A 23,469-nucleotide genomic window follows, 5' to 3' on the forward strand; every position below is an offset into this window, starting at 1 on the left:
AAAAGCCGAAGGAAAGTGAACTTTGGTCTAGTGGTTAAAGCACTAGGCTAGAAACCAGGAGACTGGGTTCTAATCCCACCTTAAGAAGGAAAGCCACCTAGATGACTTTGAGCCAGTCGTTCTCTCTTAGCCCAAACCACCTTACAAAGTTGTTGTGGAGAAAATAGAAGGAGGAAAGAATATTAGGCATTTTCACCCCCATAAGTGTTATTTGTAAAAAAAAAAAACCTAATAATAAAGAAGGGATATAAATATAAATATCACTGATTTCTAACAAAAACAGAGGTTAGTAATCTCCATCGTAACTATTTCTCAGAAAATAGCAGAGGAAAATCTAATGTTCTTGCTCCTTTTTTCAGTCCCTAGGAGTTCAAAGGCAGCGTTCAATCCCGCCAACCGAGAGACCTAGATGAGCTAGTACTAGTCATTTTAAATGGCAAAAGACATCTTTGGATCGCCAATCATATCCCAAATGACGCTGACGTTCAACCCGGAAGTCGATTTTTTTTGACATTTGTCTATTTTTGGGATCTCTGTCTCAGGCAGGAGCTTCCGCTTCCTACAGGAGTCCCGCCTTGATCAGGATGAGCGGAGGAGGGAAGAAGCGCGACGCATCTGATGGTAAAGCAACTAGAAATTCAAAGAGGGTGTTGCGCGGATCCCTAGTCCTCTTCCGCTTTTCATATATACAAGGCAAAGCGCGCTTATCGTGAAATCCGCTTTATTAAAAAAAAAAAAATCAAACTCCCTTGATTCCAGCATTTGAAAGTCCTTCGTGACGAACCCAACTATAGGATGCAGAGTGTAGGATCTTCGCATTCCCCTTCTTTTTTTTAACAGCACCCTAATCGGACATTTCCCAAATTTTACATTTCCCACCATCCCCAGGAAATGTGTGGGAGTGCTGCTGCTTTGGAAAGGCTTATAGTGTTTGTTTGATATATACTTATTCTGTAACTCTTTACTCTTTAAAAAAGGAAATTAAAAAAAATATCAGCTAAAAATGCAAACTAAGAAGCAAAAGAAAAAATATTTTTATACTTATCAATGGTCACTGGTCTACCAATGAATTTGCTATTGTAATATAAATAATACAAGATATTATATTGTAAGATATCACAGTCTCTATCATAATAAGACATATTGCTGGAATATTGACAAAGCTGTGTGGCGTTTAGTAGCTTTGCAGTAAGCTTCTTTGCTTATGGCCTTGCGGCCTAGTATTTTTTTTTAACTGATGGAGAATGTTATTCGTTCTCCAAATGTTAAACTATATATGAGAAAAGATTCTTTCTGTTTTTATGCGATTTCCTCATATGCTAGCCTGTCATTATAATTTTCCTTTCCCCTTTTTGATTTGGAGAATGTGCTGCCATCCTGCTACGTTATCTTCAGGAGCAGAACCGGCCTCATAGTGCTCAGGATGTCTTTAGCAATTTACAGAAACAACATGGATTGGGCAAGACGGTAAGACAAGATGACAAGCAGTGTGGGACTTGTGTTAGCTCCAGCGGTCAAAATAACATTGCACTTCACTTTCCAAATGTATGCTATGTATCTTTTAAATTCTCCAAATTGATTGGGTATTTTAATTTAACATAATCCTAATCTACAAGAATAATGAATGTTCATAATATTCATGACATGACATGAACCACCATTGCAGAAACAGATTGGTTAAGAAATACTTTAGTTTCTCTGCTTATGGCATCAGTTTTTATTTGTACTGTGTTATGCAGTAGGTTACACTTTAAGCAGACATATTCACATATTGGCATTAGCTCCCAACTACCTCCACCACCTGGGTTGGCAGATTTCTTCTGAAATGCCATGTGTATTTTGAACAATTGTGCTCAGTTCTCCTATAGCAACTAATTTTCTCTGTCAAATTTTAATCTTTCTTTGATGTTCAAACAATTTGTAGTTTTCACTTTAGTCCTCCATTTTGTTGTGAATTTTTCTCATTCTGCTTTTGTTTTCTGTTTGATTTAGGCTGTAGTGAAGGCACTGGAGCAGTTGGCTCAGCAAGGGAAGATCAACGAAAAGGTTTATGGGAAACAGAAGATTTATTTTCCAGATCAGGTGAAATTGATTTTTGATTGATTTTATTAGAATTTATAGGCCGCCCTTTTCCCTGAGGGGACTCAGGGCGGCTTACATAAAATAGGGAAGGGAGGGTACAAGACAATAAACACAAAACAATACATAAAAGTAAAATAGTAAACAACATTCATTCATCATTCGGGTGGGGACATATTATCTTTATCCCCAGGCCTGACGGGATAGCCAGGTCTTGAGGGCTGTGCGGAAGGTCTGGACGGTGGTGAGGGTACGAATCTCCACGGGGAGATCGTTCCAAAGGGTCGGAGCTACTACTGAAAAGGCTCTCCTCCGTGTGGTTGCCAGTCGACACTGACTGGCAGATGGAACTTGGAGGAGGCCTAATCTGTGCGATCTAATTGGTCGCAGGGAGGTAATTGGCAGGAGGCGGTCTCTCAAGTACGCAGATCCACTACCATGGAGGGCTTTATGAGTGACAAGTAGCACCTTGAAGCGCACCCGGAGATCAACAGGTAGCCAGCGCAGCTCGCGGAGGATAGGTGTTATGTGGGCGAACCGAGGTGCGCCCACAATCGCTCGCGCGGCTGCGTTCTGGACTAGCTGAAGTCGCCGGATGCTCTTCAAGGGCAGCCCCATGTAGAGCACATTGCAGTATTCCAGCCTAGAGGTCACAAGGGCCCGAGTGACTGTTGTGAGGGCCTCCCGGTTCAGGTAGGGTCGCAACTGGCGTACCAGGCGAACCTGGGCAAATGCCCCCCTGGTCACAGCCGTCAGATGGTGGTCGAAAGTCAGCTGTGGGTCCAGGAGGACTCCCAAGTTGCGAACCCTCTCTGAGGGGTATAAAATTTGACCCCCCCAGCCTGAGCGATGGAACACTGGTCGAATTATTGGGAGGGAAACACAACAGCCACTCGGTCTTCTCCGGGTTGAGTACAAGCTTGTTAGCCCTCATCCAGTCCATAACGGCCTCAAGACCCCGGTTCATCACGTCCACCGCTTCATTGAGTTGGCACGGGGCGGACAGATACAACTGAGTATCGTCCGCGTATTGATGGTATCTTATCCCGTGCCTCCGAATGATCTCACCCAGCGGTTTCATGTAGATGTTAAATAGTAGGGGGGATAAGACCGAACCCTGCGGCACCCCATATGTTAGGGGCCTAGGGGTCGATCTCTGCCCCCCCACTAACACCGACTGCGACCTGTCCGAGAGGTAGGAGGAGAACCACTGCAAAACAGTGCCTCCCACCCCCACCTCCCGCAGTCGTCGCAGAAGGATACCATGGTCGATGGTATCGAAAGCCGCCGAGAGGTCAAGGAGAACCAGGATGGAGGCATGGCCTCCGTCTCTGGCTCTCCAGAGATCATCGGTCAATGCGACCAAAGTGGTTTCTGTGCTGTAACCGGGTCTGAAGCCCGACTGGAAGGGGTCAAGATAACTTGCTTCCTCCAAGGACCGTTGAAGCTGGAAGGCCACCACCTTCTCGACAACCTTCCCCACAAAGGGGAGGTTGGAGACTGGACGGTAATTGTTAAGGATAGCTGGATCCAGAGATGGCTTCTTTAGGAGGGGTCTCACCACCGCCGCTTTAAGTGCGGCGGGGAAGTGCCCCACCTGAAGAGAGGCGGTGACAACTGCCTGGATCCAGCCTTGTGTCACCTCACTGCTGTTGGCAACCAGCCATGAGGGACACGGGTCCAGTACACAGGTGGAGGCACTCACAGCTCTCATGGCTTTGTCCACATCCCCAGGGGCAACATCCTGAAACTCAACCCAGAGGTGGTCTACCAATTCATCCTCTTGTGCCTCGGCTGGAACTGCAGGGATGGAGTCCAAATCCGATCGAAACCGAGCAATTTTGTCCGCTAAGAATTGGGCATAATCCTCAGCTCTACCCTGCAAGGATTCCCCCGTATCCCTCCTATTTAGGAGGGAATGGGTTATCCTAAACAGGGCGGCTGGGCGGGACTCAGCGGACGCAACCAAGGTGGCAATATGAGATCTTTTTGCTGCCCTGAGTGCCCTGATGTACTCCTTGGTGCTGGTTGTTAGGAGTGCTCGGTTCGATTCGGATTTATCGGACCTCCATAGGTGCTCTAGGCGTCTCCTCCGGCGCTTCATCTCCCAGAGCTCCTCGGTAAACCAAGGAGGCCTCCGGGATCCGCCGCCTCGGAGGGGCCGTAGTGGCGCGATCCGGTCAAGGGTCTCCGATGCTGCCGAGTGCCAGGCAGCAACCAGAGTCTCCACCGGACCGTGGGCGAGAGTATCAGGAATAACCCCAAGCTCCATCTGGAACCTCAAAGGCTCCATAAGTTGCCTGGGGCGGAACCACTTGGTCGGTTCCTCCTCCCTACAGTGGGGGTTTGGTCTCCGAAAGTCGAGCCTCAGTAGGCAGTGGTCTGACCACGACAGGGGTATGATCTCATTACCCCTCAGACCAAGATCACAAGTCCACTGCTCCGAGAGAAATACGAGGTCGAGCATGTGACCCGCTGAGTGGGTTGGGCCCCGGATTATCTGGGTCAAGCCCATGGCCGTCATGGAAGCCATGAACTCCTGCGCCCCATCAGAGTGTTCACCGAGCGAAAGCAAATTGAAGTCCCCCAAGACCATAAGTCTGGGGAACTCAATTGCTAGCTCGGCTACCGACTCGAGGAGCGAGGGGAGGGCTGCTGCAACGCTGTTGGGAGGCAGGTACGTTAACAGCAAACCCACTTGACCCTTGAGGTCCAACTTTACCAGCAGAGACTCACACCCGACAAGCTCCGGAGCAGGGATCCTACGAGGTGCTAACGACTCCCGGATAACGATAGCCACACCGCCACCCCTTCCCTGGGCTCTCGGCTGATGCAGCACCTGAAATCCTTCTGGGCACATCTCTACGAGGGGGACTCCTCCCTCCGGGCCCAGCCAGGTTTCAGTAATACATGCCAGGTCTGCCCTCTCGTCTAAAATTAAGTCCCGGACGAGGGGAGCCTTGTGAACAACAGACCTGGCATTTAGCGACAACAGCCTGAGACCAGGGTCCTGATTACTCGCCCCATCTGGCCTCGGAGTGGGACTCATAGGGCCGGAAGGAGGGATCTCTGTGACGTAGCGAACCCTCCTTCCCCGGTAATGGCCAGCCCTAAAGTCCCCGCCATATCTGCCCCTCCCTGTTACGACCGTAATGCTCCGACCCGCTCCCGTGGCCGTGCCATTCTGGGAAACTTAAATTTAACTTCTATCACTCCAGGGGAAAAAACAGAAACAAAGCCTCAGCAAGAAAACTAAGTCTCATTCAGGACTGTCAAAATCTGTGTGCTTTTCTAAAACCGATAACCAATATTAACAACCAGAGCTATCTAAATCCATCTTATATACCAGCTGTTACACATCTTCAACTTTTGTTTTCCAGAGTCTTTTAGTAACTTAAAAGACTGTGATGCCAGCCCAACACTTCTACAAGTTAGAATTAACTTCTGATATCAGTTTGTATTTTTTAGCTAGCTACATTAAACATTTGTTTGGGCTTCTGTCTGGATATGTAAATAGCCAGCAGAAACAGCCAGCAGGAAGATGTGTGGTAGCTGGTACTTAAGATGGATCAAGGTAACCAAGTTTTGCGGCTTGGTGAGCCAGCTTGGGGGGGGGAGGGGAGAGGGGAACTGGGCTGAACTACAATTCAAGTTGCGCATGCACCTGCCTGCATGCCAGCCTGCCATACACGAATTGAGTTATATGTACCCGTGTATGCGCCAGCCCACCACTTGAATGAATCAAGCTGCACATACACGCGCATATTGCCAGCTTGTGGCCCCTTTGCAAATATACCACAGTCTGGTAATGGGCTGTGGTCCAAAGATTAGAGACCCCTGATCTAGACAGCTCTGGTTTTTGATGCATGGCTGGATGCACGCCATGAAGGTATTGGCCTGGGACATAGGAATCCCACATTCACATTTCTTCTTATCCCCCAAGTGACTTTAGGCCAGTTACTGTGTCCCCCAACGAATCTCATGGGGTTGCTCTTTGCAGGGGTAAATTGAGGGTGGGTGTGCCATAATTCTTCATGTGTTCTGAGTTTCTGAAGGAAGGTGGGATAGAAATATAACAAAAGAACAATTACATAAATAAAAATATTAGTTATCAGGAAACTAAAGTGGAAAGTTATTACCCTCTAGTAGAGGCATGTGAGCTTCCCAGATAAGTCCATTTAGCCAGCAGTTGACAGAATACTGAACTAGATGAGAACAGTTCCCAAAAGAAACCAGCATGGCTGCATAAAGAACTCTGACAAATTGAAAGACAAAAAGGATAAATATAAAAAGTGGAAAAAGGGGGACATAACTAAGGCAGAATATTAGCAAATAGCCCGAGCCTGTAAAGATGAAGTAAGGAAAGCTAAGGCTCACAATGAAGAAAGGCCTGACACAAAAGTAAAAAATAACAACAAAAAAAAAAGCTTCCAACATGTTAAAAGCAAGAAAAGGTTTAAGGAAACAATTGGTCCATTGCTGGGAGAAAGTGGCAAGAAGGTGATAAGCAACAGGGAGAAAGCAGAACTATTTAACTCATTTTTTTGCATCTGTTCTTACACAAAGGGATAAAACATTCCAACCTATCAAAAACAGCACCACAAAAATCAGATTAGGAACACAGTTGAAATAGGGAAGAAAATGGTAAGTGAGGACCTGTCTACCCTAGATGAGTTCAAATCACCAGGATGGATTACACTCCAGGGTTCTGAAGGAACTGGCAGACGAGATCTCAGAACCACTGAACTATATCTTTCAGAGATCCTGGAGCACTGGGGAATTGCGAGAGGACTGGAAAAGAGTTGATGTGGTTCCCACTTTCAAAAAAGGAAAAAAAAAATAGATCCAAGAAACTAGACCTATTAGCCTGACCTCAATGCCAGGGAAGATTCTGGAAAAGATAATCAAGCAATGAATTAGCTAACACCTAGAAGTAAACAAAGTAATAGCCAAAAGGGTTTGTCTATTTGTTTATTTGGGTTTGTCCAAAACAGATCATGCGAGTCTAATATTATTGCATTATTTAACAAAGTGACAAAATTAGTGGAGCAGAGGAATGGCGTCGATATAGTTTACTTGGACTTCAGTAAGGCATTTGATAAGACAGACCAAAACCTACTACTAGATAAAGTAGAAGAATGTGAGTTAGACAGCATCACCACCAGATGGATTCGTAACTGGCTGACCAACCGCACTCAACGTGTAGTCCTTAATGAAACTGCATCTACATGGAGGGAAGTATGCAGTGGAGTACCCCAAGGCTCTGTTTTAGAAGATGTCTTCAACATCTTCATCAATGATTTGGATGAGGGAATAGATGGGGAACTCATCAAATTTGCAGATGACACCAAGCTGGCAGGAATAGCCAACACTCCGGAAGAAAGGCTCAAGATACAGAAGGATCTTGACAAACCTGAACATTGGGCACTATCTAATAAAATGAAAAGAGTAAGGTTCTACATTTAGGCAACAAAAACAAAATGTACAGGTACAGTATAGGTGGTACCTTCCTCAATAGAAGTAACTGTGAGAGGGATCTTGGAGTCCTAGTGGACAACCATTTAAATATGAGCCACCAGTGAGCAGCAGCTGCCAAAAAAGCCAACACAGTTCTATACTGCATAAATAGAGGGATAGAATCAAGATCACGTGAAGTGTTAATACCACTTTATAATGCCTTAGTAAAGCCAAACTTAGAATACTGCATTCAGTTTTGGTCGCCACAATGTAGAAAACGTGGAGATTCTAGAAAGAGTGCAGAGAAGAGCAACAAAGATGATTAGGGGACTGGAGATTAAACATGAAGAACGGTTGCAGGAATTGGTACGTCTAGTTTAATGAAAAGAAGGACTAGGGGAGACTTCCCCGCTCGAATTGAGTGACTGTTGATCGTTTTTAAACGCTCTCTGTATCTTGTTTGTTGGTTGCTTTTTGTTTTGTATTACTCCCTCCCTTGGGTTTGTTAGCCGCCCTGAGTCCCTCCGGGGAATAGGGCGGCATATAAATGTAATAAACCTATAACCTAACCTAATCTACCTATGATAGCAGTGTTCCAATATCTCAGGGGTTTCCACAAAGAAGAGGGAGTCCAACTATTCTCCAAGGCACCGGAGTGTAGAACAAGAAACAAGGGGTGGAAACTAATCAAGGAGAGAAGCAACTTAGAACTGATGATAAATTTCCTGACAGAACAATTAATCATTGGAACAGCTTGCCTCCAAAGGTTGTGAACACTCCAACACTGCAAGTCTTTAAGAAGATGTTGGATAGCCATTTGTCTGAAATGGTGTAGGGTTTCCTGCCTAGGCAAGAGGTTGGACTAGAAGACCTCCAAGGTCCCTTCCAACTATGCTACTGTATTATAGAAGATGATGAAATTTTCTTATATACTGGTAAATTAAGTTGAAGCTTAATATTACAAGACAAATAGTTTTATACTTTTGCACCAAATTTTTAAGCACCAGATGGAGATGCTGTTTTACAGTTTTATGAAATAAGCAAATTGCTTCTCAGTTGAAAATTATTTCTTTGTAAATAGATAATGATTGTTTTGGAAGAAAAGTGCATTGGCTAAATATACTATAAGGATAGTACAAGGATATACAATGAAGGTTTTATTTTCACAAAAACTTGATTGCTTGGAATGTAGTTTATTCCATTATGGCATAATAGAAAATATACATAAAACTTCTGCTGATCATCTTAGATTAATGCTTTGTCCTATACATGTTTTTTTCCCAGAATCGTTTCGGTAATATGAGTGAATCAGATCTCAAGGGCTTGGACAATGAGATTTCAGAACTGTCTTGCAAAGTTCAGACACTTCAACAGAACTGTCGTCACATGGAATCAGGTGCGTTCAGGAAGGTTAAATCAGTTTGTTAAATGTGAATATATGTGCAATTGAGTGCTTGAATGGCATGGAACCTTTGAGAACTGTTTGTATCTGAGCTGCAGCTGAAATGCCTGCAAGCCTTCCCACTGACCAGTGCTATTTCAGCTATTCTAACTAGTAATTCCATTCCAGAACTGAAAGAACTGAAGGGCTCTATGACAACCCCAGAGATGGTTAAAGAAATTGAAGAGTTAAAAAAAGATTGTGCCAATTATACAGAGAAATTGGAACGGATCAAATCTGCTGCCAATCATGTGTCCCCTGAGGAGAAAGAAAAGGTAACAAAGCTGCAAAGGGAGGTTCCAGTGGCAGAGAAAGAGATGGTTTAGACTGCCCATTCCGGTTGCCTCACTATCCTGTAGCAACCATATATAAGGGCAGTGGAAGTGCCGAGTACTCCAAAATTAAGTCAAGCATCAGAGAGAGGATAGTCCCTGGACTCCAAAACACATTTTTATTTGCTAATAATCGACTCTTTATTATGGCCACAAACCAGCATATAGACGGTTAAGGTGTAGTCAGTTAAAACACAGGTTAAAAAAAAGCTAAAAGTTATAAAATAGAAAATATATATAAAAATCTAAAGAGAAGAGCAGAAGCATTAAATATAACATAAAGCTTAGTATGTGGAAGACTATTACATAGTACTCCAATATAATAAGCTTTATGCTCATTTAGTTTATGGCACATATCATTAGCTAACGAATTGTACAGAAATTTACAACATTGTAAATATTTATTTGCTAAAAATTCTTCATGGGATCTGGGGAACTCCCATAACCTGGCATACATCAAGAGCATTGAAAATCTACATATCTAATTAGAATCTACTATATTTTTCGGAGTATAAGACGCACCAAGTTTTGAAGAGGCAAATTAAAAAAAAAGTAGGTAGGTAGGTAGAGGGATAGAGAGAGAAATAGAGAGACAGTAGATAGATAGGGAGAGAGAGAGGGTGTAGGTAGATAGGTAGGTAGGTAGGTAGGCAGATAGAGAGAGAAATAGAAAGAGAGAGAAATACAGTAGATAGGTAGAGGAGAGAGAGAGAAATACAGTAGGAGGTAGGGAGAGAGAGAGTAGGTAGATGTTTCCAGGTGTATTTATCCATGTGCTGGAGAAGGAAATCACTGACAATCTGCAGCACCTAAGACTTGTTTCTGCTGGCACAGCACTTGATCAATCTAATTCTCATCAATCACTCTAACTAAAGAGCTTTCTGAAAGGGGGGGGGGATTTTTGCACTCTGCAAACCTCCCAAAAATGGCCCATTTTTTAAAAAGGCATGAATAGCCCGGGGGGGGGGCTTGCAGAGTGCTCCTGGGGGGGGGGCAAAAACGAGCAAAAAACGGTCCTTTTTTTGCAAAAACGGTCCCATTTTTGTCAAACAAATTGCATGCATAGCCTTATGGAGGCTTATAGTGCTCTGGGGGGGGGGCAAAAAAGGCCCATTTTTGCTCATTTCTGCCCTCCCCAGCCCCAGGTGCTCTCTGAAAACCTCCAAAAGGGTATGCGCGGCCATTTTGGTGAAAGGGTGGGGCTTCGGGAGGCAAAAAATGCTATATTCGATATATAAGACGCACCCAGATTTCCAGCCTCTTTTTTGAGGAAAAAAGGTGCATCTTATACTCCAAAAATACATTAATTCTAATTGGCATTAAAATGGGAATAAACATAAATGCTCTTTTAAGGCCCTTTTCTTGCAGGTAGCTTGTCAACACTCAGTTTTGGATGCTGCAGCTTTTGTTCCTAAATCAAAGCTGGCTGCAGTCTGAGCTGTTTCGTTGGACCTGAAAACATAAGGATTGCTTGGGTTTTGTTGATTGCAGGTATACAATGAGAAAAAGCTGTACTGCAAAGAATGGCGTCGCCGCAAGAGAATGGTAAGGCACAATTATTTATGGTTTTAAAAATGTGTTCAGTGAGTATCTAGGAAACCAACAGAATACATTTTAAATATCCTATTTTTCAAATGTAAAAGATAAGATTCAAATGATATCTTACAATATACAGCTACAGATTCACTTTCCATGCATAATTTAATCTGGTTATTGAATGCAGGGATTCCTGCCTATTATGTTAAACTAAATGGTGCATACTTCCTCTCTTTGTGTTGAAAATAGTTTGCTTATTTGTGTCAGAAGCATCAAAATTAAAACAAAACATATGGCATAAAATGTATAATATAAAATATACAATATATGTACAAGTTAGTTGGAAATAAGAGTATAACCTTCTTGGCATGGATGTTTTGGGAAGCTTCAGCTGTTGAAAAATGTAGCAATATGGAAAGTTATGTGTGCTCTAAGAACTGCCTGTTCATTTTCTTTGTGTAAATTGTTAAACCAAACCAAACACTTGGCCTTTTGGATCAATTATAATAAAAAATTGGGAAATGGATTACTGAAAAGGTAGCATAGCAACAAATAATTGTGAATTGTGATTTTCTTAAATCAGTATTTTGTTTTTTAACAAAATATTTCCAATTGATCTTTCTTTTTAATAAGGATTTAATATGAAGTTTTGTATCTCCTTAAGATGGAAGTTCCTGTCTTTTTTTCTTACTTCCCTTTTGAATCATATTTAAGTAAAATGATAGAAAAAATGTTATGACCCAAAGATTTCGAAAAGTGATTTTTATTTTTATTGCTTACCAATTCCAATTGCTTACCAGCTGTGTTTTCAACTAGTTAAGACAAATTCATATATTTTCTCCTATAATTACCAGATCTGTGTTATTTTTGTCTGCCAATCTTTTTGTAGAAAGGATAGCAACTAAACGTATGACATAACTTTCTCAACAGGCAACAGAATTACTTGATGCAATCCTTGAAGGCTATCCGAAAAGCAAGAAACAGTTCTTTGTGAGTATTACATGTAAACTGATATTGAGAGCCACAGTAAGCAGGCTCTTGGTCAGTTCTAACTGTGGATTGCTCAACTACTGCGCCATGTATGGTCTACAGAATGCTCTTATTTTCATTTATTACATCTTAAGAGTATGTGTTGTTTCTTGTTCAGGAGGAAGTTGGCATTGAGACAGATGAAGATTTCAATGTTACAGTACCTTCTGTGTGAACCAAGATCTCACCTGCGTAATTTAAATCTAAGCACTCAAGTTTCAGTTTCTCATTCTATATTGCTCTAATTTTCAGAATTTAAAAGTATTTGCATTCATTGGGGCACACCTCCCATTTTACACTGTTTAGTTTTTTCCTAGTATTTCTCCATAAGACTTCCTAATCAGTCTTGATTGTTTTGTTCTTAAAGTAGTTAGAACAAAATGTTAATATGCACTTGAGAAAATGGGGGAGGTGGCTCAAAATACTTGAATTTCTGATAGTATTTTCTCTGTAATTGGTCTGCATATTGTATTAACAGCATATTATGTCATTAAAGCAACACTACTACTCAGAGTGAGCTAATTATCCCACCAAGAATTGGGGAAATTTTAATGTCAGTTGTTATTTAGCCATCATGCTTTGCTTTGTGCTGTGAGTCAAGTTGTGAGATGCAAACACATTGAATACATTTTCTCTAAGCTAATTGGGCAATTGTGGGAGGGAGAACAGCTGGGTTTACTTCTTCTTTGTTACATGGAAGAAAAACAATGTACCTTGGAAAATTGATATTAAAAGATTAGTTTCCTGACTTGGGCAAGTGGCTATTGGATTAGATCAAAGATCAGCACACTCATGTATGGTTCCATGTGACTGGCTGTCACACTACAAGATCATGTTCCCGAAGTCTTGGAGTAAAATATAAATTTTCAGTAGCACAAGGTCTTTATTTTTGCTAAAGGTAATACTGTTGCCTTAAGCCAGATGTGTAACATTCACTTTGACATTTCAAATTGCTGACCTCTCTTCAAATAAAGACCAATATTGTGGAAATTCCTACGTGAAGATGTCAGTGGAACATTATATATGATTCAGAGTTCAAAGTAATAGGATAGCTTCCAGTCTGGAAATTAGCATTTTATATAATTACCATGAAATAACTAGAGTAATTTCAATCTAAATACCCAAGTCCAGTCTTTTAAAATATTTTAGATAAAATCAGGCAAAGCCAACAAGTCATTCAACCACATAGCAAATTTATTAGAACTGCTTGTCATAATAAAAAATAGCAAGTTCTTGTCTGAGTTAATGTCCTTCTCCACCAACCAGCAGTAGATCCAGAAAGCAATGCCTATAAAAGACAGTGGACCCACCTTTGCAGCAAAAAAATAAAACAAAAAAACCAAGGAGCTGCAGAAGGGAGTTGGCTTAATTCACTTCATTGCATTATTATAGAAACCAAAGCTGCAAGAGACTAAAAGGTATTTCCCCTTTATTGCTAATACAACGTAATTGATAAGCCTATTCAGACTTTTAATCCATAGAATTGAAGTGAAGGCAAATGATGATTGCATATAGGTTAATTTTAAAAAGCTGGAGGTTGGCTACACAACAGAAGGTTGTTGCTAAATGATTTACTAGCTCTCTACAAGACTATCAGAGGGAGGCAGTTTATTGCTTAATTTCCTTGGTTCTCTGCCCTTAACCCAAGGTAAATGCTACATGGAGCCATGGTAGTATGTAAAACAGCGTTGTTTTTATAATCATTACACTAGCTACTGCTCCTTGAACCAAATCTTAGATATAACATCTAGGCATTTAGAAAAAGTATTTACCAAACAGAGATGAAGAGACATTAAGAAAAGAATTTGGCTCATTGTGAAACCCTGGTATATTGTAAATAGATTTCTATTAGATCCACTACATTTATGCATAGGAACAGGTAGAGCCAAGGCTTGAAAAAGAGATGGCAGCAAGCAATCCTGATGAATTGAGAGCTGATTATTTTTCTGCTCATCTGAAGAGCTTGCAGTGTAAACTGACGGGATTCCAGAGGTAAAACCAATCTGTAGCCCTAAAAATGCTTGAAATGGAATTACTGGAAGGAATAAAGCTTCTTGGCCATATCTCTCCAAATGAGGCCCCTTCAAAGCTTTCTCTTTGATTAGTAGAGTTGGCTCTTCAGTCGTTGCAGTACACCAATGACAATGTCTCGCAGGGTCTGTAGAAAAAGGCACTAAGTAAGTTCATAGCAAACAGTTTCTGGTATAATCTATCCTTTGAAAAACATGGTAGATGTTGAATTCTGCCTGAATTAAATCACCAACAATCGCCATTCTATTTCTGAAGTCTGAATATGGCAGTTTGTCAACCTTTTAGCATTGGAATAGAACTTTTTAGTTATCTGCAGCAAGATTATGAAAAAAAATGCTGCTTCCATTCAAGTGCTTTATTTTCCTCCTAAGCAATGACAAGAGGACTTTGGTGTGAAAGACAAGACCATCTCTGCCACTGTTATGCTATTTAGTAAACCCAAAAGCCAGCCAGAGAAGCTGAGACTAATGTTATTTAAGGGACAGCAATGGATATCTACATTATGACTTTTTTAATATGATTATCTCTGAATCTAGGATTCCACGAGCAAATCAAGTATACTTTTCCTATATGTGATATTGGGCATGTGTTATGTTCTGAAATTACCTGTGGCTTACAGTGCTCTTCTATCCAGCTGAAAACACAAGCTGAGAGCTCCTGAAAGCTTGTTACTGAGATGGAGGCATTAAAGGATTGGAACAAGGAGTCCATGATACCCTGGAAAACATTGAACTTCACTTGGTCAGAGATCTGATTCTTTCCTTCACTGGGATTGTCCTGGTGAGCTTTAACAATCTCTTCATAGTTTCTGAAATGCATATATATAGTTAGATAATTTAGCAGAAAACGTGGAATAATCAGATCTAGGATAATAAACTGATTATTTTGTAGAAAACATTTCTTAATGATAGGATGGAAGAACTGTAACAATAAATGATAATCATGTTACAGAGTAAACATTTCTCAAACATAAAATGGAATTTACTGTTAAACTAAAAATATATGTATCCACCCTGTAGACATATATTCAAGGTAACATATGTAACATTCTTTACTATTTTTTCTGAAAATCAAAGCCCTGATTGAGCTAAGAAAATTAGCCTGTGACCTTCCATGACTGAAGGTAGTTTAAAACATAGGTCTCCCTGCTCTTCTTTTTAATGCCACACTTTTTTTTTGGGGGGGGGGGGCACAACTAGTGAATCATGAATATACAAATGCATAAGTCTTACACTTTCATGATTTTCAAGGCCTGCACATCTTTCCGGAGAGTGGAGACCTCTTCCTCTTGTTTCTTTTTTTCTTTGTGCAAGAATTGAATATAATCAATAGCTGGGTAGCAGAGAAAGCAATAATTTAGAAAAGGAGTCATTGAGTCTTTTCAAAACCCAACACACGACATCTGGCTATTCAGATATTTCTACACTCAGTTACATTAAATTTGCATTCCATTCCCTAGAATGAAGACAGAGTTAAATAGATTGACAAACACTAAGACTAACAAGTTTTGGAGAACCATGCTAGTGTATGATGGCAATAAACTAAATGTCTTTTTGTAACTATTTTTTATTGTTAAAGATGTACCGTATTTTTCGGAGTATAAGACGCACCAAGGTTTTGAAGAGGCAAATTTTTTAAAAAGTAGGTAGGTAGATAGAGGGATAGAGAGGGAGAGAAAGAAAGAGAAATACAGTAGGTAGGTAGGTAAAGGGATAGAGAAATATATACATATATATACATATACATACATATATATACATACACACGCACACACAGACAGACAGACACAAACACACACACATACATATATATATGTGTGTGTTTTCTGAGGTTTTCGCGGGTGTTAGTATGTAGGTTTCTAGTTGTTCGGGTTTTCTCCCGCGTAGAATTGGAGATGTCTTGGCGACGTTTCGACGAAGTCTCATTCGTCATCTTCAGGCTGCTTCAGGCTTGGTGTTTCCTGGAAACACCAAGCCTGAAGTAGCCTGAAGATGACGAATGAGACTTCGTCGAAACGTCGCCAAGACATCTCCAATTCTACGCGGGAGAAAACCTGAACAACTAGAGACCTACACATACATACATACATACATACATACATATATATATAGTGTCACAACCCCTAGTATGCCCCAATTATGGGAGGAAGCTAACTGCTTCCATTATCTGTCAATCGGCTCGTCACAAGAGTCCATCACAACAGAAACCCAATATTTTTACTGTTGCCTTTGTTATATTTGTGTTATATTTGTGCTGATAAATAAATAAATCGAATCCCAGTAAGGGTATGGCTAGCTAATGTGAGCTAAATAGCTTGAAATAGATCTATATTAGTCTCCCTTTATTTATTTATCAGCACAAATATAACACACACACACACACATATTGTATTTGTGCTGATAAATAAATAAAGGGAGACTAGTATAGATCTATTTCAAGCTATTTAGCTCTCATCAGCTAGCCATACCCTTACTGGGATTTGAACCTGGGCTATATTACATACTAGGCAGACATCTTAGCCATTAGGCCACAGGCTCTTATCCGTTATCATATATATATATATATAGATAGATAGATAGATAGATAGATAGATAGATAGATAGATAGATAGATAGATAGATAGATGATAGATAGATAAGATAGATAGATAGATAGATATAGATATATAGATATAGATATATAGATAGATAGATAGAGAGAGAGAGAGAGAGAGTGGGGGGGGAGAGAAATACAGTAGGTAGGTAGGGAGAGATTGTGTAGGTAGGTAGGGAGAGGGATAGAGAGAAAGAAATACAGTAGATTGGTAGGGAGAGAGTAGGTAGGTAGGTAGAGGGATAGAGAGAGAGAAATACAGTAGGTAGGGAGAGAGTGTGTAGGTAGGTAAGTAGAGGGATAGAGAGAAAATACAGTAGATAGATAGGTAGAGGGATAGAGAGAGAGAGAGAAATATGGTAGGTAGGGAGAGAGAGAGTAGGCGGGTAGATGTTTCCAGGTGCTGGAGAAGGAAATCGCTGACAAACCTTAAGACTTTGTTTCTGACCTGATCAAAGAGTTAGAGAGCTTTCCAAGGGGGGGGGGAGTTTTTGCACTGTGCAAACCTCCGAAAAACGGCCCATTTTGTGTGAAAACGGGCCTGTTTTTTTCTCCAAAAAAAAAGGCATGAATAGCCTTGGGGCTTGCAGAGTGCTCCTGGAGGGCGACAAAATAGAGCAAAAAATGGCCCGTTTTTCACAAAAACGGGCCTGGTTTTTGTCAAAAAAAATTGCATGCATAGCCTTATAGAGGCTTATAGAGTGATGCTGGGGACTAGTGGGACAAAAAATGTCCAATTTTTTTGCTCATTTCTACCCTCCACAGCCTCCATGAGCTCTCTTCTACAGGCTCTGCATGGCCATTTTGTGCAGAGCCAGGGGGAGGGGGGGGGAGGCAAAAAATGCTGTATTCAGTGTATAAGATGCACCCAGATTTTCAGCCTCTATTTTGAGGAAAAAAGGTCTGTATTATACTCCGAAAGATATGGTAATTTTTAGTTAAAAAGCATAAGCTTTCATCAGCTGCAGGTCACTCACAAACGCACAGAATGGCTAAACTGACAAAAGATTTAAACTGAAATTAAGCAACTGCTAGCTCAATAGTAGTAGTCTGTTGGGAAATAAGACACATTTCCAAAGCTCTCTCATATAATCTGCATAGCCCCTCCCCTATCTCTGCAACAATCTAGCCACTATATACTGTATATACTCAAGTATAAGCCTAGTTTTTCAGCCCACTTTTTGGGCTGAAAAAAGCCACCTCGGCTTATACTCGAGTCAGTGAAAAATTTGCCCGAAATGGAGGAGAAAAAGGGGCGGGGCCATGCCGCTGGGTGACGCTCGTGAATGGCCCAGCGCCCCTGTGAGTTTCCCCTCCCTCTGTGTCAGTTTGCCGCACAGCGTGCACCGCACCATCCCCCCTCCTCACGTTCTAATGTAATGCAGGGCTATCTTACGATTCCCCTTCCTCCCCCTCCTGCCGCTCTGCAACGATGTCCCACCTCCTCCTTGTTATGGCAAGCAGCCACATAGCGATGTCCCACCTCCTCTGGTACAGTGATCCAATGATAGGAATCACTGTGCCGTGTGTCATAGGAGGTGGGACATCATCATCACAGCGGGACATCAGCATCATGAGGTGAGTGAAGTATTTCATTGAATACACCGGTATTGTGTGATAATAATTTGTTATGCAGAGCAAATTTTTACAATGGCTACTGTATATTTAATGGGCACAGGCAGGCTGTATATGTTATTCAATGGGCAATGGCATTATTGGTATCTATTTTTATTTTTGAAATTTATCGGTAGCTGCTGCATTTCCCACCCTAGGCTTATACTCGAGTCAATAACTTTTCCAGTTTTTTGTGGTAAAATTAGGTGCCTCGGCTTATATTCGGGTCGGCCTATACTCGAGTATATACGGTATCTACTACAAAGTGGGTTACAGAGCTCATAAATATTCACACCTTTTATTAAAATATATTAATCAGAAAAGTGATTATTCTATTCTATTTTCTATTTGTTAGAATACAGTAGTAAGATTCATCTATTTATAGAATTTAATAGTTATATAATGCAAAATTTGAAATTTGTATAAATTTCTGGGAATCTTATAACGGGTCTTGGAGAAACACAGATAATCTTGGGAGCCCTACTCACTCTTCTGCAGCACAATCGCCTTGCTTAGCTTCTGGGAGCCTATTGAGAAATCTTGCTGCTGGCATGTGGGTACAATTGCTTGCAAATCATCATAACCTTTCTGTTAGAAAAACAAAAACATTACAACTCACATATCAAATCTGCCACATAATACAAGAAAATTAACAACAAATAGTAGAACCTGGTCAGTAAATCTATTCCTTTACCTGTTCTTCCAAAGTGGAAGCTTTGTAAACTTGTAATGAATTTGAGATGCAACAAATAACAAGCATACATATATAGTTTGTCATATTCTCACCTTGATAGCATCCCTCCGCTTTTGCTCAGCTTGTGTATGAGCACGGCGACGGCGATCCTTGTATGATTCTTTGTGGCTATCTTGTTGGTAATCAGAGTCTTCATCATCTGTGGCATGAAAAGAGTCTTTGTTGGCAAAGCAAGGAAGGGAAGTCATTGTGAGTGCTTCCAATAATTTTCTAATCACAAAGTTTCAGTTTATTGAAAGAAGACCCAATAGTCTATTTAAGAACCATTAACAGCATTGCTTAGCCTCAGATTTATTTTCCAAAGTCAAAGAAGAGTAATTTGACCTTAGCTTTATAACTTAAAAAAATAGTCCCTAAAAGGCACTTTCATTTTAGCATAGATACTGAAGGAAATAATTCCTTCAGCTTTCAGCTGCAATTGAAAAATTGCTTACTTCTATATTGCTTTCTGCTATAAAATGTTTAAGTGAAATGTGAAGAACCAAATTGTTTAATAAAACTAACAAACTTTTGGGATACTTAACAGAAAGACTCTGATTAATAAAGAATTATATGTAACTGATGCTAAATAAGGCAGCAATCAGCAATGTTGCGTCCATTGGTATCCTGAAAGGAGCCCACAAATCAAGTTAATATAAAAGAAACAGTTTAAAATGACTAAGATTTTTGGAGGATCATGTGGAAAACCAGAAAAGATAATGTGTACCTGAACTAATGAATAAACTGGTTTGCAATCTATCTAAAACAAAAAAAATGAAACATAATAAAAAGAATCTGTCATTTTCAGATATTATATATCAGTGGCTATTAATTCTTCAAAAATTATAAAATTAGAATGCAGGAAAGATCTCCTAGCCCAGGGGTGTCAAACTCAATTTCATTGAGGGTCGCGTCAGCATTATGATTGCCCTCAAAGGGCCAATTGCATGTAAGACTATGGCGACTCGCAGCAGCCAGGTGGGCATGGCTGACTTGGAATGGAACAAGTCGCACCAGCTAACTCGTTGTGAGGACAATTTTGTGCTCCATAAGCTCCTCATGTCCCCAAATTGCTGGTAGCCAAGTGCATGCACACACACACACTGCAATCTCAGTTTCGGGACTTTGGCAGCAGAAGCACTGTTGGCAGGTGCAGTGCTGCTGCTGGGACTACTATGTGCTGACTGTGTTCCGGCACCAGGTGGCCACCATGAAGTTGTTGTAGATAAGTGCATAGTAGAGCCCCAGCAGAAGCACTTCACCTGCCACCAGTGCCTCTGTTGCCTGCTCATCGGCCCGGCCTACCTGCTAGCCCTGCAGCCACCAAATGCTTCCTTTTCACTGGGGATGCCAGCCCCCATGTGCTCACCACCTCCTGCGTGTGTGCCCAGAGGGGAGCGCCCTGCCGGGCTGGGGCCAAGGCATCAGGGGACGGCCCGTCACCATCTCCAAGGAGGCCCCACATGCCAAATCTAATCATATCATGGGCCGGATGTGGCCCACAGACCTTGAGTTTGACATGTCTGCCCTAGACCTTCTTTGAATGACTAATACAGTTGGAAGAATTATTCCAGTCTACTTGTTTAAGATTTTTTATGATGCCAGGATGGGGGCACTCAATAAATTATTTGAAAATGATTTTTATTGTTTTTTGACCCCTTTCTGTTTTAAAAAAATCTAAGTTGTAACAAGGGTGATGAGGAACAATAATAAATATGAATGTGTTTAGAAATAAAGGAATATACTAGGTAGACAAAAGTATTCTTTAATTCAGGAAGCAACAGGAAGAAATCCACCAGAGGGTTATGCGATTGGGGATGAGTTGCTGAACTGTTCAGTATCTGTCTGCACAATTATTTCAATAGCTATAAATTAAGTAAATATCAGTCAGAAATTCATGAGATAACATCTGTTGAAAATAATTGTAGATTGTGTAGACTTAGTTTTTGCCTACCCAAACGTTAGGAAGGAACTGTTTAGAATTATAGAATGTTGGTATAATAATTAAGAAATGTCATTTCTAAATCTACAGTTAACAATTTTCACAAAGCAAGATTACACTGATTGCCTATTTACCATTTAGAAACAAATTAAGAATATAAGACAAAGGTACATTTCATTACACACTTAGAATAGAAAATTGAGTTTTACAGAGAGGAAATAAAGCAAATGCATACCTGTATTTGGTACTGAAGAGGCACTGGTAGAACCAATACTATTAGCTCTTGATACGATCATCACTTTTTTTCTGTTTTCCACAAAGAGTGCTAGAAGGTAAACACAAAAGTATTTATAATTCAAACTAATCTAGTAATCCTTTAGATATCATTTGCTATTCAATAAATTATATATTTTTAAAAAATTGATAGTCCTGCCTATATTTGAAGCAAAGATTCTAATAGGTATTGATTGCAATTATGCCATACAAAAGAGTGACTGTTTAGTCAAGTATTCTATGCACTGCAATAAATGACATTAACATTTGCAAAATTAGTTTCTCCTTTCTTCCTTCCCCTCCGCTGCAATTGGTTCTCTTGTCATTTTTATTTGAAAGCAAGGGTACTATTCCCTCCCTATTTTATTAGGAATTCATTCAAAGCACAATATGAAGCAAAGACAATGTGCTTCTTGAATAGACTCATGTGAACAAACTTTGGGAAAATAAGAAATGGAAGTAACCATAAATAATTCCTAACTTCTAAACTAAAATGTGTAAACTCCTTAGTATTAATTCTTCATAGAAGAATTGCAGGGAAAGAAAATGATAAAGGGATTAAACTTACCAGAATCCAACCCATTGTCAGTATAAGAAATATCAACCTGTTGAATTATATCACAAAAAGAACATATAAGAGATCATTTCTCCATTGCTCAACTTTGATAACTCAGGCAGTGAGTTGTATTACATACATTTCCCTAAGCATCTCTTAAAGCTCCATGGTGACTATTCAATGAATCTACTATTATGTCACATTAGAATATATAAAATAAGTAAGCACTGCCTATAAATACACATAGAAACAGCCCAATTTATAGCATCAGTTTTGGGTCTATTTCTGAGCAACAAACTAAGGCATATTTTCACAATATTAAGCCAACATTTTGTATATTTTCCTCTGGAGAAAAAATATCCCTATGAAAAGAGTTAAATTACAATGCAAGTATATAATCCCCTAAAATGCTTCAGTCTTACCCTTGCACAATTTGTTGCAATAGAGAAACAAGACAGGAAGCAATGACATGTTGCAACATTAAAAGTTATAAAGTTCAAACTCTGGATATGAGGGAAACAATACTTTGCCTCAAAGAAAATATAGTAATATAAATTAGAAAGTTGGTTACTCTTCTGTTCTATCCAGCATGCTAATGACAGTAACACTTAATAAAGTGCAATCAATAAAGTCTCAGATAAATATTTTTCAATATAGTTTTGAGTATGCCAATCATATTTATATTTGCTATCTATAATTTTAAGGTGGGAACTTAATATTGTCTGTCTTCATTTCTGTTTTATATAGGATAGTTTTGCAATGAGATAAGCAGCAGCAAATTTACGAGCTCACCTATAAACAAACATCGTCATCCACATCTTAATTATCATGGCAGAAAAAACTACTGCTATCAGTGGAGCAACAGTCTTATTAATTTCAGTAATCTCTTTAGAATCTTAAAGTGTCTATTTTATTATACTATCTATGCAACAAACCAAATTCAACGAATCTTGGCACGAAATATTCCTGAGAAGCCAGTGGCTGTGTTTACATAACTTATTACTCCATGGCTTATTAAACCATCGTGTACCCAATTAATCCAGTTGAGAGTTTGCACAACAAAGAGCACAATCACACCGGCTGCATTTGCTCACTGAACCAAACTAATGTATTGGCTACCTTCAGCCTAGCATATTGCAGGAACCCAACCTAAATATCACTCCCATCCCAATTACAGGCAACGAAAAGGTAAGAGTTCCTCAATACAGACAACTTTCTACCGCTAACTCAACACGGCAAAAAATTTTTAAAAAAGCAACCTTCCTATGTTCAGAGGTACGCTAGACTACTACTTTATAATACTGGATCCCAACAAACAACTAAAATATATCCTAAACAACACTGTCTGCCTTGACAGTTGATTCTGCCCCTCGCTTTTCCTACTCGCATCGCTCACTTTTCCTCCCCAAGGAGCTTCCGAAGAGACGCTCGACGGCTCCGCCATCTTTCCCCCCTACCTTTGTCACATGCTCACGCATCGCCTCCAGAACGGCCAATCAAGTTCGGAGAGCACACTTCCGGGAAGGAGCTTGGATCGCAAGGGATGCTGGGAGTAGTAGTTTCTTTGGTCTCATTAACATTACGGTCTCCTGCATCCTGGAGCTGAGAAATCGCGCAGGCCTATCTGTTGTCCATGAGCTGATGGCTGCGGATTCGCATCTCCTTTTAAATCCGTCCTAACTTCATCTTGGCCGAGAGGGAATATCACTGGAAACCCTCCCCAGAGGCTTCTCCCAGACGGTCGTCGGAAGGCGCTGTTGGAATAAAATCCGCCTTGTTCTCTAAGCCTTCTTGATAGAGCGCGTGTAAAGACAGGAAGCCGGAAGTGTTCGTTGCTGGAGATAGGCTGGACGG

At 40.5% G+C, this 23,469-nt stretch overlaps 2 protein-coding genes across 5 annotated transcripts; one reads left to right on the top strand and one right to left on the bottom strand.

Annotated features, from left to right (window-relative positions):
- The first annotated feature begins 543 nt into the window (after nucleotides 1–543).
- Nucleotides 544–12,385, top strand: PSMC3IP (PSMC3 interacting protein). Its single transcript, XM_032234775.1, has 8 exons — nucleotides 544–621; nucleotides 1,364–1,467; nucleotides 1,993–2,082; nucleotides 8,821–8,932; nucleotides 9,107–9,252; nucleotides 10,801–10,854; nucleotides 11,776–11,835; nucleotides 11,993–12,385. The coding sequence occupies exons 1-8, from the start codon at nucleotides 585–587 to the stop codon at nucleotides 12,047–12,049; spliced, it is 660 nt and encodes a 219-aa protein (XP_032090666.1). The 5' UTR covers nucleotides 544–584; the 3' UTR covers nucleotides 12,050–12,385.
- MLX (MAX dimerization protein MLX) lies at nucleotides 12,106–23,446 on the bottom strand. 4 transcript variants are annotated; one of them, XM_032234774.1, is made up of 8 exons: nucleotides 23,073–23,446; nucleotides 21,628–21,664; nucleotides 21,022–21,111; nucleotides 18,898–19,004; nucleotides 18,600–18,699; nucleotides 15,138–15,237; nucleotides 14,512–14,713; nucleotides 12,106–14,032 (listed from the first exon to the last, which is right to left on the bottom strand). In XM_032234774.1, exons 1-8 carry the CDS (start codon nucleotides 23,091–23,093, stop codon nucleotides 13,976–13,978), a joined length of 714 nt encoding a protein of 237 aa, XP_032090665.1. In that variant the 5' UTR covers nucleotides 23,094–23,446; the 3' UTR covers nucleotides 12,106–13,975. The 4 variants fall into 4 exon arrangements, with proteins under 4 accessions (XP_032090665.1, XP_032090664.1, XP_032090662.1 ...); XM_032234773.1 differs by having other exon boundaries at nucleotides 18,898–19,022; XM_032234771.1 differs by having other exon boundaries at nucleotides 23,012–23,093.
- Nucleotides 23,447–23,469: the final 23 nt, after the last annotated feature.

This window comes from Thamnophis elegans, chromosome Z, assembly GCF_009769535.1.
Source record: "Thamnophis elegans isolate rThaEle1 chromosome Z, rThaEle1.pri, whole genome shotgun sequence".
Taxonomy (NCBI): Eukaryota; Metazoa; Chordata; class Lepidosauria; order Squamata; family Colubridae; genus Thamnophis; species Thamnophis elegans.

Excerpts from the sequence above, each read along its gene's own strand:
- MLX (XM_032234772.1), bottom strand. The coding sequence starts at position 23,059 with ATGGCGGAGCCGTCGAGCGTCTCTTCGGAAGCTCCTTGGGGAGGAAAA. Across the intron at positions 15,238-18,599 it reads GGCGATTGTGCTGCAGAAGA|CTATTGATTATATTCAATTC; the intron begins GTGAGTAGGGCT and ends TCTGCTACCCAG. Across the intron at positions 14,033-14,511 it reads AAGAGCACTGTAAGCCACAG|ACCCTGCGAGACATTGTCAT; the intron begins GTAATTTCAGAA and ends CTTTTTCTACAG.
- PSMC3IP (XM_032234775.1), top strand. The coding sequence starts at position 585 with ATGAGCGGAGGAGGGAAGAAGCGCGACGCATCTGATG. Across the intron at positions 622-1,363 it reads GAAGCGCGACGCATCTGATG|AATGTGCTGCCATCCTGCTA; the intron begins GTAAAGCAACTA and ends TTTGATTTGGAG. Across the intron at positions 10,855-11,775 it reads GGCGTCGCCGCAAGAGAATG|GCAACAGAATTACTTGATGC; the intron begins GTAAGGCACAAT and ends CTTTCTCAACAG.